The following is a 15185-nucleotide window of genomic DNA, read 5'->3' as shown; positions in this document are numbered from 1 at the left end:
TACCTACTGGTTAAAAATTTACAACACAACTTTAAAAATCCTAAAAATGTGAATGATGCAGGAAGTAATCTTGAGTTAAAAGTGAAAACAGTTCAAAGGTCATTGTAGAAATTGCATTCTGTTTTACATATTGATAATGTAGCTTAGAAAGTTAACTGTTTTTGCATTAACTTTTATGGTTATATTAATTTGAGGGAATATTTCCCCCCAGACACTGGTATAAAAGGTATTCAAAGGAGTATATGCTGACATAATGGTTCAAACTAATTTTGATTCTAGTCTTAAGAAGTTAATTCTCACAGACTAGTTAAGGTTGTTCTATTGGACTCTTTCTTTCTTTCTTTCTTTTTTTTTTTTTGACACTTTCAATTATACTCCTAATAATATTTTACTGGAAGTATATGCTCTTGGGTTTTTTGGTATATTTTCTTGGCCTTTTTGGATTGGCAAGAAGTGAAACTCTGATTTTATAGTAATATTGCTTTGAAATAGGAGTCATGATTGAACATATTAAATATTGTTAAATAGTAAAATTAGGGAAAATATTTTATTTATAGTGATTACCATTTCTTGAGTATATTTTGAGATACAAAATCTGTATGATTATAGTATTTGTTTTACTTTGCTAGTATAATAGATTCTTCTAGATGACCATCCTTACACTGTTTTGAAAAAAAAAATTTTAATGACAAAACTACATCTGTTGTGGCCATCTTCATTTTTTATGCTTTGCCTTAAGATTTATGCTTCCCCCCTTCCTTAATTCTTGAGAGTCATGCATTAGACAGAAAGAGTAATAGCACCATACATTCACAGAGAATTAGAATGATAGGAATTATAAGGAGACCTTTTGAAGTGAGAAATTATCACCTAATTCACTCATAGAAGAACCACAGTCTTAACTAGGACTACACAAAACTAAGGCATTCTTTTTATATTTCTCAATTCAGGTATACCAGTTGCCATCTAGTGGTCCAAAGAAAATATGCCCATTATAATAAAAACTGTTCTTGCCATAATCTTATTAATGTCGTCTCAGTTCTGATTTTTTACAGCTTAACTATTTTAACAAAGTGATTTATAGTGACTGTAGACAATATTAACCTAATGTCCAATATGTGAAAATTGTATAATCTCCCTGCAAACAGTAGTTTCAAGTATTTCTGCTAAGTTGTTCCCTGCTTTTCAAGGAATTTACCTTTGAAATTATTATTGCCTATAATATTTGATTTGGTTGTAGAAAGAGAATTACTACTTTGGTGAATCAGACATTTTTAGGATCTCTGACATCTTTGTGATTTGGGGGTTTCTTTAGGTTATTTGTTATCAAAGCGTGAAGGCCAAGCAGGGTCTCCAGAGAAACCATTGTCAGATCTAGGTCGTTTATCCTATATGGCTTATTGGAAAAGTGTAATATTGGAGTGCCTTTATCACCAAAATGACAAACAGATCAGCATTAAGAAGTTAAGCAAGTTGACAGGTATCTGCCCTCAAGACATTACTTCCACACTCCACCACCTACGCATGCTGGACTTCCGTAGTGACCAGTGAGTATCACATCCCTTTGAACACCTTTGAAAGAAGAAAAGGTATAAGTTTTGGATCACACAGATTATTGATGAAAGAACAATAACTAATATAAGTGAAACACTTGGTGCTGCCACATTATTTTGGTTTCTGTGGTATTTAACTGTATATTTTTTTTAAAACTGTTTTTTCATCTTTTTTTCTAACTTTTGGACATAAGCCACTGAATCTTTTACCTTCTAGCATTGGGATCTCTTATAAAAAGCAACAATTCTGGAAACAATGTCATTAAGTAAAATATATCCATGATTAATTTCCATATAAATGGTACAAAGTGAAATGCGTATTGGAAGTTCACCATTGCCTAAATTAGTCATGAAAAGGTCACAAAGAAAGAAGGCATTTGGGTCTGGGGTTGTGCTCAGTGCTAGAGTGCTTGCCTAGCACCTGTGATGCATTGGGTTCAATCCTCAGCACCACATACAATGTAAATAAATAAAGTTATTATGTCCGTCTACAGCTAAAAATATTTTTTTTAAGTTAAAAAGCATTTGAGCTAAATTAATGGAGAATAGGAAAGAGCTCAAGAGGACAGAAGAAATTGCACATAGGGGATATATGAGTCAGTAAGTGGTTAAAATAACTTAATTGCTATAGTGGAATGTGAGGCCCAACTTCGTATTTCTTAGCTATCTCATTGTGGTGGTATATTTCCATATTTCATCTTCCCAAACAGGTTGTTTTGAAGCATCCATCATTGTCATCTTCAGGGTTTTTGGAGATGACATTCATTTTTACGAACATATTGTATATTGGTGGTTGCTATAAACTTTTCTCTGGTTCTAGATTTGTGATTATCCGCCGGGAAAAACTTATCCAGGATCATATGGCAAAGCTTCAGTTGAATCTGCGACCTGTAGATGTGGATCCAGAATGTTTACGCTGGACTCCTGTCATAGTCTCCAACTCTGTTGTCTCAGAGGAGGAAGATGAGGAGGCTGATGAAGGAGAAAATGAAGAACCACAGTGCCAGGAAAGAGAATTAGAGACCAGTGTAAGGACATGAGTAGTTTCTTGTTTTTGATGGTGAACAAATTACATTTTTTGGTTTTCATGTATTTTTGTGACACATATTACAGTATCTTACCAACAAAATAAGTGCATGTATTTTGTTAGAATTTATGTCAGTGGCAAAAACTTCAGGAAGATTAGGTCTTATTTACTTTTTAGTGTTTTTTAAAGCTTTAGATCATGAGACTTTTTACAATGTGTTAATAAAGACTAAATATTTACCAAAGTGCCAATAAGCAGCTAAATTTTAAGCTGCATAGTAATTGAGGAATCTGAATTGAATCTAAATCTGACATTTGTTAAAATGAGGACACATTTAAAAAAAACAGAACATTAAAGAAATAATAGAAACATGCATATGTTTTCAGTAGAGCTCTGAAAAGTTCAGTGGACACCCAGATGCCTTTAACTATTAAAAGGGTTGATGGGCTATACTGCAGTGCATGTTTTAAGTGTTGTATACTTTTTTTTTTTTTAAGCAGTGCTTTCATCCTTCATTTCCTCCTTTGATGGATGTAAAAATATCTAATGCCCCTCTTTAGTGCAGTTTTCAAAATGGAATTAAATATTCAGAATAGAAATAATTTCAGAAATTTTTTTTCATATTTCTCCAATGTCTTTTTCATCTTGCCTACTCTGAGACCCTAATTTAAAATTTATAAACAATGATATTATTCACTTTGTATGTTAAAGGTGGTATTTCATAATGATTAAGAGCACAGCTCTAGAGTTAAGCCTGCTGGGTTTTTGTCCCAACTTCTTTATTTACTACTATTGAGTGACTTGGGGCAGATCACTTAAGTTTTTCTGTTTGCTGCAGTTGCCTCACTTTCAAGGTGGGGATATATTATTTTTTCACGCAGTTGTTATGTGGGTTAAATACATAATACATATAAAGCATTTAAAAGTGTGGTCTACTACATAGGAAGTATTCATGTTAGCTACTAAATAATAATTTTTCTTTTGAATCTCTGTTTCCTTATCTCTGTATTTTAAAGGGCAGGATAGGTAGATGAAACTAAATAGGGTTAAAAAATTAACCTGTTTTATTTTCCAAAACCAGATAGGAAAATCTGTGTCTCGGGAGAACAAAGAACAAGATTCTTATTCTTCAGTAGAAAGTGAAAAGAAACCAGAAGTTATGGCTCCAGCCAGTTCTACACGTTTGAACAAACAGATCCTTCCCCGTGATAGTCTTCCTGCAAATAGTCAGCCATCTCGGAGGGGCCGGTGCGGGAGGAAGAACAGAAAGACCCAAGAACGTTTTGGTGATAAAGATTCTAAACTGCTCTTGGAAGAGACATCATCAACTCCTCAGGAACAATATGGAGAATGTGAGGAAAAATCAGAAACCTCCCAAGAACAATACACTGAAAGTGAAGAACAATTGACAGCCTCTCAGGAACAGCCAAGCCAGGATGGGAAGCCAGACATTCCCAAAAGAAGATTAAGTGAGGGGGTTGAGCTGTGGCGAGGACAGCTAAAGAAAAGCCCTGAGACTCTGAAGTGCAGATTACCAGAAGGAAATGATAGACTGCCTCGTTGCTATAGTGATGGTGACAGGGCTCTCCTTAGGGGCTTCAGTGAGAGCAGTGAGGAGGAGGAAGAGCCAGAAAGTCCTCGGTCAAACTCACCACCAATTCTTACAAAACCCACATTGAAGCGAAAGGTAATGTTTTATCTATGTGTTGTTTTTCCTCTAGTTGCAGTTTATTGTGCTCATTTGTCTTCTCCTTCAGTTCTGAAAGAGTAAAGGTAGAAATTCCTAGTATGTTATTTTTTAAACATTAAACTTCAATGTATTGTAGCTTATGATCTTCCCAGGGAACATTTGAAATATGTATGACTTCTTTGGTTCATGGGAATGAACATAGAAGTCAGAAGTTTATTTAAGAGCAAACCATTTTTACCTTGCTGATTGAATGTTCAAATCAGGCACAATAAGAGATTAACAACAATAATAGCAAAATAGAATTCTTAAAACAATATACTATAATAAAAGTTGTGAATGTGGTCTCTTTCAAAATCTTACTATACTTTCACCTTTTCCCTTAAAGGAAGCACTTTACTGTATCTCTTTGATTTATCTCACTTGTAAGCATCACTTCTCTTATGCTTTGGGTACTAAGTAAAATAAGGGTTACTTGGACATAGCCTTATAATACTGGGACAGTCTATCTGATAACTTAAATGGTTAGTGACAGACAGATGGTAACACATAGCGTGAATACATGGAACAAACTAATGATTCAGGGCAGGAAGGAGAAAGATAGTGTGAGATTTCATCACATTATTCAGAATGGCATGAAATTTAAAAATTGTGAATAATTTCTTGGTTTTCCATTTAATATTTTGGACTGCAATTAACGGTGAGTAACTGAAACCATGGAAAGTGAAACCACTGGTAAGGAGGGACTACCAAATACCAGAAATATCCCATGCTATATAAAGCAAACTTTTAGCACTGCCTTGGGCTAGTAAGACTAAAGTATGGCTCCCTGGATGAGCCCTACTCTGTAGTAATAATGGATGACAGCCTTCATCCAAAACAATGAAATGTTTTCTTTCTCTAATAGGGCCATTTGAAAAATAATGACATTTTAAGAACATTTTAAGATACACATCATTATTACAAAAAGTAAAAAAAAAAGTACAAAGTTCCTACAAAGTCCATACCCAGCTTCCCCTATTATTAACCTCTTAGGTTAGTATGGTATATTTTTCATAATTAATGATCCGTTGTGGGTTAATTAGTTGCCAGAGTCTGTACTTATGCAAATTTCCAGTTTTCCCTAATATCCTTTTTTCTGTTTAGGATCCCATCCAGCATATCGTATTGCATTTAGTTGTCATATGTCTTCAGGCTCTTCTTGGTTGTGACAATTTCTCAGTCCTTCCTTGTTTTGATCGTTTTAACAGTTGTAAAGATTACTGCTCAGGTATTTTGTAGAATATTCCTTATGATATTAGAATGGGGTTATATGTCTTTGAGAAGAAGACCATAGAACTGAAGTGCCATTCTCAATCTATGTATCAATGTGTTTCATTTACAAGATATATATTATCAGTATGACTTCTCATTATTGATTTTAACCCAGGTAGTGCTTGTCAGATTTCTTCATTATCAAGTAACTCTTTTTTTTTTTCTCCTTTTGCATACTATACTGGAAGAAAGTCTCACGCTTAAGATACGAGTAATTATCCTAAGAGCGGAGTATTTGCACACATTATTTGCTTGGGAAATTTATCCATTTTCCCACATATATTGATTTATTCATATATTTGCTTATATCAATATGAAGTCAAGACATTCATCTGCTATTTTAATTTATAATCTAATACTATTACATTTTTTAATTTGTTGCCCAAATCTTTCTATCTTTGGCCATTCAGATCTCTTTCGGTTTTGCTCCTGTCTCTTTAACATACATACCCCCTATCATTGTAGATTTTGTTTTGTTTTGAACATTTTCTTACTTTCTGGCAGCATAAGATTCTCCAAGTTTATCTTGTGTCTTTCCTGCCATTTCTCCAAGGAGTAAGGCCATTTCCCATCTAATTTGAAAATTGTGTTTTCGGTTAGGACCAGTAGATTTCAAGTAGGCAAAAGTTGAACATTGACTAATTTTTCTCTTCATTACATGGTCATGAAGAATATATATTTGCTCTCCTTGGGCTTATATTGATTATTTGTAAAGTAAAAAAAAAATATATGCTGTTTCCTTGTATAAAAAAGAGAGTGAGAAACACAGTGAGATCGTGTGCAACTACTTTTGACATTATTGAAGAAATTAGGAATTAAGAGACTATTATGATTTGTATACTAAATAGATATGTGACCTTGAGCAAGTCCTATAGCCTTTTTAGCCTCTATAGTGAAAGGATTGAATTAGATAATTCCTGGCACATCGTCTCTATTACTTTGTGATACTTGAATGACATTGTTTATGTCATTCAAGATACTAGGTCAACCCAGTGCAAAGGTGTGCCAAATATGCCAAATTTCAATATCAGATTTATTTGGCTTTTGAAATGTATCACTAATATCAAGTAAATACATTTCTACTCTATATTTCTACACTCCACTATAACTTTTTTATGGATAGTTCATGAAGATGGCATATAGCTTTACTGAGCCACTAACCTTCAGAGTATAGGAGTGTTTTATTCCTTTTTTGCTCTTGAGGAAAAAAGAAATAAGTTAATGGACTAGCCTCTGGGTCATTTCATTATTGAAATAAGTAACTCTTTAGGATGTTAAATATAACTGAATTACTAATAAGAAAATTATACCTGCTTTTTTAATGTGTTTGCCTGTTTTTCTGCAAATTTGTATTCAATTATTCAACATCTTTGTATTCTTAATACTTTACACATAGTATGTTAATATATAGAAATAATGTTTAAAATATTTTCTGGCAAAGAGCACCTTCATTTTATATATGCTAATTCTATTAGGTTTTTAAACTCTTTTCATGTTGTTAGTACCCAAAACATTGTTCATTACTATATGTATTTGATTTCTCTATTAAATAGAAACCAATTCTTCACCGAAGAAGGAGAGTCCGAAAGCGCAAGCATCACAATAGCAGTGTAGTCACAGAAACTATTTCTGAGACCACAGAAGTCTTAGATGAACCTTTTGAAGACTCTGACTCTGAGAGACCAATGCCACGGTTAGAACCCACATATGAGATTGATGAAGAAGAAGAAGAAGAAGAGGATGAAAATGAACTCTTCCATAGAGGATACTTCCATCGTTTGTCCTCACAGGATGTTCTCAGGTGTCGATCATCTAAAAGGAAGTCTAAAGATGAAGAGGAAGATGAGGAGTCAGATGATGCTGATGGTATGTTTTACAGAATTGTTTACTTATAATTTTATTGTCTTTAAATACATAGGGGTAATAGCTGTAAGCCTTTCAACAAAAGGTTGAAAAATGAACACAACTCAGTAAGAAAACAAACATGTGGCAATCTTTTGTATCAAATATATCCATGCTGATTCTTCCATTAGTTTCTCCTTTAGTTCCGGACCTGTTTTTGCCTCTGTAGAAAATATTTTACTCTAAATAGTTAGGATACTGTTCTTTTTTGCCTAATTCTTTCTTATTCTTTATCTGAACTTTTAGTTAGTGGGTGAATGGGACTTAGTATCAGAAAGGTAGAATAGCCATTTACTAGAGTATGTAACTCTCTGGACTTTGTTTTGTTCATTGCTTTGTCCTGAGTGCTTGTGATAGGCAACTTAGTAAATATTGCTAAATGAGTAAATGCTAAGAAGACCATTCTTCAATAAGAGCAGATTCATATAAGTTGGAACTTACCACAGATCTGTTCAGGAGCCCTTCCTGAACCATCTCTAATGTGTCTTATTCAATTAGTAGTAAATTTCTAATGAATAGTAGCAATAACTCATGAATTTTAAGTTTTATGATATAGATAAAAATATTATTTACTTTTAAAATAGTTTTTTGTTTTTTTACTCTTTGGAGATAGAAAAAATAAGGGCTCATAATATGAGCTAGGTCAAAAACTAGGCTTTTGCATTCTAGCCTTAAGTTTTGCCATCATATATAATGCTTCCCCCATCTATAGTATGTTTGCCTTACCTGGGTTCAAACTGAGCTTTGCTGGGTAAATTTGAAGAAATCAGCTTTCTACCTGGCATCATAAACCTTTAGCTTTTATGCATTAATTTGTTGAGCTTTTTATTCTACTTTTTAAAATCTTTTTTTCAAATCTAGTAAATAACTTGCATTTCCTTTACTCCTATGTTTTTGTATAACATGCTTTTAATACAGTGATAAGATGACTGAATTCTTTACTTTATTTGTGTTATTTTAATGATTCTCCAAAGTTTTATTTGTTATATTTTTGAAATATACTACTAAGAAACTAAAAATTTGTCTTGTAAATTTAGTACTTTACATCCTGTTTTTTTTATCACTCTGCTCTAAAATAGTGTACCCTGTTTAAATTCCTGCTGATTTGGTTAGATGTCTCTGATGAAGCCATTTCCTTTCTTTACTTTCAAGTTACCATTAGCTAAACCCTTTTAGCTTTCCTTCCCAAATCCCATTCTTGCCTTGGTATTCTTAACCTTTAAAAATTAATGGGAGTCGTGCACAGTGGAACACGTTTATAATCCCAGCAGCTCAGGAGGCTGAGACAGGAGGATTGGGAGTTCAAAGCCAGCCTCAGCAAAAGTGAGGTAGTAAGCAACTCAGTAAAACCCTGTCTTCTAATTGAAATACAAAATAGCGCTGGGGATGTGGCTCAGTGGTTGAATGCCCCTGAGTTCAATCCCCAATAGAAAAAAATAAATAAATAAATGGGGATTGTGAATGTATTTAATGCCACTGAACTGTACACTTATAAATAAGTTAAAATAAGTTTTATGTTATGTATATTTTATCACAGTATAAGGAAAATATATGAAAGTTTTATCTACTAAATATTATTGTGCTTTAACTTATTTGTTTAGGGACTAAATGCCTTGCAGCTATTCCCATCCAAACAACATTGTCTGCAGTAATTGGCTAATAATTCTACCTCAAGTAATGATTTTGTGGAAACTAAGAACACCGGAAAGATGACATGAGTTAAAAGCAGGAAAAGAAAAAAAAGAATAAGCCAATTTGTCACTTCCATAGTAAAAATAACATGATAAAAGTACTAATGGCTACTTATTATTTGCATCTTTATAAAGCTTATTTATGTTTTACAGTCACTGAATAAAAATGATACTTCATAAAATCATTTCTTTTACATGCTGGTCTCGGAAAAAGACAGTAGAAATATAATGTCTTTATTATTTTTTTATCCCTCCTATACAGACACGCCTATCCTAAAGCCAGTATCTCTTTTACGGAAACGTGATGTGAACAGTTCTTCCCTTGAGCCAGATACATCCACACCTATGAAAAAGAAAAAGGGATGGCCCAAAGGCAAGAGCCGCAAACCAATCCACTGGAAGAAAAGACCTGGTCGAAAACCCGGATTTAAGTTGAATCGGGAAATCTTAGCCGTTTCTACTCAAGAGCGCATTGTTGAGCCTATTGTTCCCATTCCCAAACCCGGTCGTAAACCCAAAACCCAAGAGAATGAAGAAACTATGGAGCCAAAAAAAGACTTGCCTTTACTGGAAGAAAGAAAGGACGAGGAGATGCATGTGGAAGCAGAAGAGGTTGAAGAGGGAGAGGAAGAGGACACAACCAGCAGTGAAGTTAGAGCCACTTCTCCAGTAGACAGCAGCAACAGTCCCGAAACTGAAATGAAAGAACCTGAAGTAGAGGAGGAGGAAGAGAAGCCTCGCATCTTAGAAGAACAAAGGCAGTCAGAAGAAGAGCCACAAGAACTGGAAGAACAGGAGCAAGAGGAAGACGATGAAGTGACCACCGAGGCAAATCAGAATGAAGACCATGATGCAGATGATGAAGATGATGGTCATCTGGAACCTTCAAAGAAACAGGAGCCAGAGGAGCAGCCCATTAGAGAAGATATCAAGGAGGAGCCGAGTGGTCAAGAGTCTTTTTTAGATACTAACATGCAGAACAGTAGGGAAACCATAAAGGATAAAGATGAAACAGAACCAGATTCTGAGGAGGAACAGCCTTCCAATGAGACATCTGTGGTATCAGAGCATATGCCAGGGTCTGAGGATGACCATGAAGAAGATTCCAACACTAAGGAAGAATTGATTGAATTAAAAGAGGAAGAAGAGATTCCTCATAGTGAACTGGATCTGGAAACTGTACAAGCAGTACAGTCTTTGACTCAAGAAGAAAGCAATGAGCATGAGGGAGCCTACCAGGACTGTGAAGAAACACTCGCAGCTTGTCAGACCCTGCAGAGTTACACCCAGGCCGATGAAGACCCTCAGATGTCAATGGTTGAAGACTGCCATGCTTCAGAACATAATAGCCCAATATCCTCAGTTCAGTCTCATCCCAGCCAGTCAGTCCGCTCAGTCAGCAGTCCCAATGTGCCTGCCCTGGAGAGTGGTTACACACAGATCAGCCCGGAACAAGGATCCCTGTCCGCACCCTCTATGCAGAACATGGAGACCAGCCCCATGATGGATGTGCCTTCCGTATCAGACCACTCTCAGCAGGTGGTAGACAGTGGCTTCAGTGATCTGGGCAGCATCGAGAGCACCACAGAGAACTACGAGAACCCTAGCAGCTATGATTCCACAATGGGTAGCAGCATATGTGGGAATAACTCCTCTCAGAGCAGCTGCTCCTATGGTGGGTTGTCATCGTCTAGCAGCCTCACCCAGAACAGTTGTGTTGTCACTCAGCAAATGGCAAACATGGGCAATAGCTGCAGCATGTTGCAGCAGAACACTGTCCAGCCTGCTACCAATTGCAATATCAAGTCACCTCAGAGTTGTGTGGTGGAGAGGCCTCCTAGTAACCAGCAGCAGCCACCACCGCCGCCACCACAGCAACAACAGCAGCAGCAGCAGCAGCAACAGCAGCAGCAACAACAACAACAACCAGCACCACAGCCTCCACCACCCCAGCCACAGCAGCAGCAACAGCAGCAGCAGCCACAGCAGCAGCCTCAGCCCCAGCAGCCTCAGCCCCCACCCCCACCCCAACAGCAGCCCCCGCTATCACAATGTAGTATGAATAATAGTTTCACTCCAGCTCCTATGATCATGGAGATACCAGAATCTGGAAGCACTGGGAACATAAGCATCTATGAGAGGATTCCAGGGGATTTTGGTGCTGGCAGCTACTCTCAACCATCAGCCACCTTCAGTTTAGCCAAGTTGCAACAGCTGACTAACACCATTATGGACCCTCATGCCATGCCTTATAGCCATTCTCCTGCTGTGACTTCCTATGCAACCAGTGTTTCTTTGTCTAATACAGGACTCGCTCAGCTAGCACCATCTCATCCATTAGCTGGGACTCCTCAAGCACAAGCCACCATGACACCGCCCCCCAACTTGGCATCCACTACCATGAACCTCACATCACCTCTGCTACAGTGCAACATGTCTGCCACCAACATTGGCATTCCTCACACTCAAAGGTTACAAGGGCAAATGCCAGTCAAGGGGCACATTTCTATCCGTTCCAAATCTGCGCCACTGCCCTCTGCAGCTGCTCATCAGCAGCAGCTATATGGCCGCAGCCCACCAGCGGTTGCCATGCAGGCTGGCCCTCGTGCATTGGCTGTTCAGCGTGGCATGAACATGGGGGTTAATTTAATGCCAACTCCTGCCTATAATGTCAATTCCATGAATATGAACACCTTGAATGCCATGAACAGCTATCGAATGACACAGCCCATGATGAACAGCAGTTACCATAGTAACCCTGCCTACATGAACCAGACAGCACAGTATCCTATGCAGATGCAAATGGGAATGATGGGGAGCCAGGCTTATACCCAGCAGCCTATGCAGCCAAACCCTCATGGAAACATGATGTACACTGGCCCCTCCCATCACAGCTATATGAATGCTGCTGGTGTGCCCAAGCAGTCACTCAATGGACCTTACATGAGAAGATGAGCAAGATGAACTTACAGTTAAAAACTTAAATATATATAAATAAAGGAACCTTTTATACTGACAAACCAGAGAAAAATGAACCTTTTTTTCCATTAAAATATTGCTGTAGATTTAGAGGAATTTTTCTTTGGTTTATTTTATTTTTTAGAAAACCTGATCTGTTTTTTTGGGGGGGTTCATTTTGTTCTGGGTTTTGGTTTTCTTCACAATCTTGAACATTTTACAGTAGAACTCATCTAAAAATGGATTTGGGGATGGGGGGAAACATGCACAAAATCTTTTCATAATTAAAAAGAGCCTTACTTTCTTTACACACCACATGGACAGAATTTGTGTAAAAGTGAATTCTCTTTATTTTATTTTTAAAATGTATGTTTCCCTCACTGTTTGCAGCTCCCAATGTTGTCATTTTTAAATGTTATATATACATCTCGAGGGTTAACCACACCCTTTCCTCCGAACCCAACCTTTCATTTCCTACTTCATTCCAGCAGGAGGCACTTATGGGAGACTCGGACGGGGACATGGAGAACAACCCAAGCTCCTTAAACTTATTGTTAATATTATTGTTATTATTATTATTATTATTATTATTAATAAAGTGAGACAGGAAAATGCTTCTCCTTTTAAATCCCCTCCACTCCCTATACACACACACCTCTTGAAACCTAGCCCCAAGAATGTTTCTTTATAGACAGACTTCATTGAAATCTTTGTTTTTCTTGAATCAAGTGTAATATAACCTTTTTTTTTCTTTTTTAAAAATATTGCCACTCAGCACTCAGAGACACAAAATACTGTAAGTCTCACTTAACAGCAGAATCTCAGAGGAAAGCTGTTTGCAATCCTAATCCAGCCTTTGGAGAAATGGAGATGGTCAATTAACAATCAAAAAGAGGAAATGAACCTCTTGTTTTTTTACCACCTGGTGAATCAGCCATAACACACATATTCCATCCAGCCTCTTATTTTTAGTATGTACTTTGAAATGCTAACTAAGGGTCTTGATTCTTGAGCCTTTGACTCTGATAAAACAACAGCAGTCCCCAGTGATTTGCCTAACAATCTTTCATCCAGTGTTGGTGGATGATTGTATGTTTCAGTGATTTGAAAAATACCTGACAAACCTTTGACACTGTTCATTTTATGTTGGAAGAGATAACTCAGAATGTTTGTCCAAAGGGAGATTATGGTGTACATTTTATAACTACTTATTAATACATACCTCTAGTTTTAATTTGTCTTTTGATGTCCTAAGTTCATCGCCTGTGAATCAGAGTGCACCAGCCCCTCTCCTTTGAGTGGCTAATGAGAAGAGGGATAAATCTACCACCAGCATAGTAGGGCACATCTGGACAGCAGGATTTTAGCAGGTTCATATGTTGCTCCCAATCCATTCTCTTTTCTCTTGTGCAACCAGTTCACCCATTCTCTTCCTATTACTTCATCCAGGGATAGGTAAAAAAATTATATATATATATATATTCCATCATTAGAAGATGGAAACTATTATACCACTTGGTATGTGCAGTCAAATATCCAAAAGGGAGAAATACTGCTTAACGAAATATCTGTAAGCATAAATTCTCTCCTTTATTTGTACATTTTATATAGATAAATTTTTAAAGTACTAATTAGGCATTAAATTTTTTCAAATGCACAGGTTTGTTGGTTTTTTTATACACTTTAATTGACTTTCTCAATTAAGTGTGTTAGATAGAAAAAGGCAGAATTTCACACCTTACCGCTATCAACTCTGAGCATGTGCAAGGCTGTGTAGGACCCAGTTTCTCTGTATATACTATTCCAGTTCCCAATCATCTATGTAGAAAGTGCACTGTGCTGCCCTCTCCCTACATTTTCAGCTATGTCATTGCTTCCTGGATGGGATGGGGTGGGGATGGGGTGGGGAGGGGAGGGAGATATATTGGGAGGAGGGTGGGTCGGTCAAGGCAGAAGGAGAAGCTGTTGAAATGAGGGCCGTGAATTCAGTTTCTGTTGGTTTGCGGTTGTGTTTGGTTTTGTTCCTTTTAAAAAAAAAAAAAATTCAATCGGGCAGCTCCCTTTTCCACAAGCCTCTTTGTGACTGTAGAACTATTGTAGAAAAAAAAATGTTCTTTTCTATATTATAAAAGAAACTATCCAACACAGTAATATTGGTACCTGTCATTTTTTCACTTCTGTTTTAAAAAAAATGTATTTTTAGCAAGATAACTTGGGTAATCTTCTAAAAAAGAAATTTAAAAACTCACTGTTAGTGACTTTGATGCCTTTTAAAATAAGAGCTTTTTCATTTCATTCCATCTTTAAAATTTTTTATCTTTGTTGTAGAATATTAAAAACTATTTTAAGAAAGATAAAAATTCTCTTTAAAGAGATCTCTAGAGTGTGTGAATAGAGCTCCAGATGCCTCTAAAAGCCGCATGTACAAATGAAGCTAAGTCTATTCCTGTCTGTTTATATTTGCTTTTCCTGTTTTGTAACCTCTTTGTACTTTGTTCATGGTGACTTGTAAGCTAAGGGGAAGGGGTGCCTAGATGCCTTTGTATTTCTCCATGTCATGCGCTCCTGGGCCAGTTGGCCTCCCTTCCTCTCCTTGTATGTAATATCTCCCCCCCCCCCTTTCTAGCAAGTACTTTCAAAAGAACTCTGTACATTTTAACATAAAAAGAAATAAATTATGTTGAGCCATTTTGGATGTCTGTCTTGTATGTGGAATTTTTCTTGCTTCCAAGTATTTCAGACTTCCGAATTCTTTTACACACATACACACTTTATACCAGTAAATATTTGCCTTTTCATATTCATTTTTATTATAGAAAGTATAAATTCATGGCCTTTGCTTTGAATTCTAGTTTTTACTCATGTATATATTTATATGCCAACAATAAGGATATGTTTTCCTTTTTCAGAGAAAATCTGAAAAACTTTGAATTTTGTAGGGAAATCCATTTGGAAATTTTCTAAAAGGATTTATAATAACCCATACAATGAAAGGAAACAGTTGCAATAACAAGTAGCTCTTAGATTTCAAATAAATTAGAGGAGTAACTATT

General features: G+C 36.4%; 1 protein-coding gene across 5 annotated transcripts in view; it reads left to right on the top strand.

Moving 5' to 3' along the window:
- Positions 1–14812, top strand: part of Kat6a (lysine acetyltransferase 6A) — a 106198-nt gene extending 91386 nt beyond the window's left edge. For all 5 annotated transcript variants that reach the window (XM_026409316.2, XM_026409317.2, XM_026409313.2 and 2 more), the window contains 5 exons: positions 1316–1547; positions 2374–2581; positions 3662–4267; positions 7135–7447; positions 9437–14812. In XM_026409316.2, coding sequence (XP_026265101.2) covers positions 1316–1547; positions 2374–2581; positions 3662–4267; positions 7135–7447; positions 9437–12129 — 4052 coding nt within the window. In that variant the 3' untranslated portion in view covers positions 12130–14812. The remainder of the gene's footprint in view (positions 1–1315; positions 1548–2373; positions 2582–3661; positions 4268–7134; positions 7448–9436) is intronic.
- The last annotated feature ends 373 nt before the right edge of the window (positions 14813–15185 follow it).

This window comes from Urocitellus parryii, chromosome 14 (assembly GCF_045843805.1).
Source record: "Urocitellus parryii isolate mUroPar1 chromosome 14, mUroPar1.hap1, whole genome shotgun sequence".
In the NCBI taxonomy this organism is placed as follows: domain Eukaryota; kingdom Metazoa; phylum Chordata; class Mammalia; order Rodentia; family Sciuridae; genus Urocitellus; species Urocitellus parryii.
Note: the sequence above shows the minus strand (reverse complement) of the source record. Positions and strands in the feature narration are given on the sequence as shown.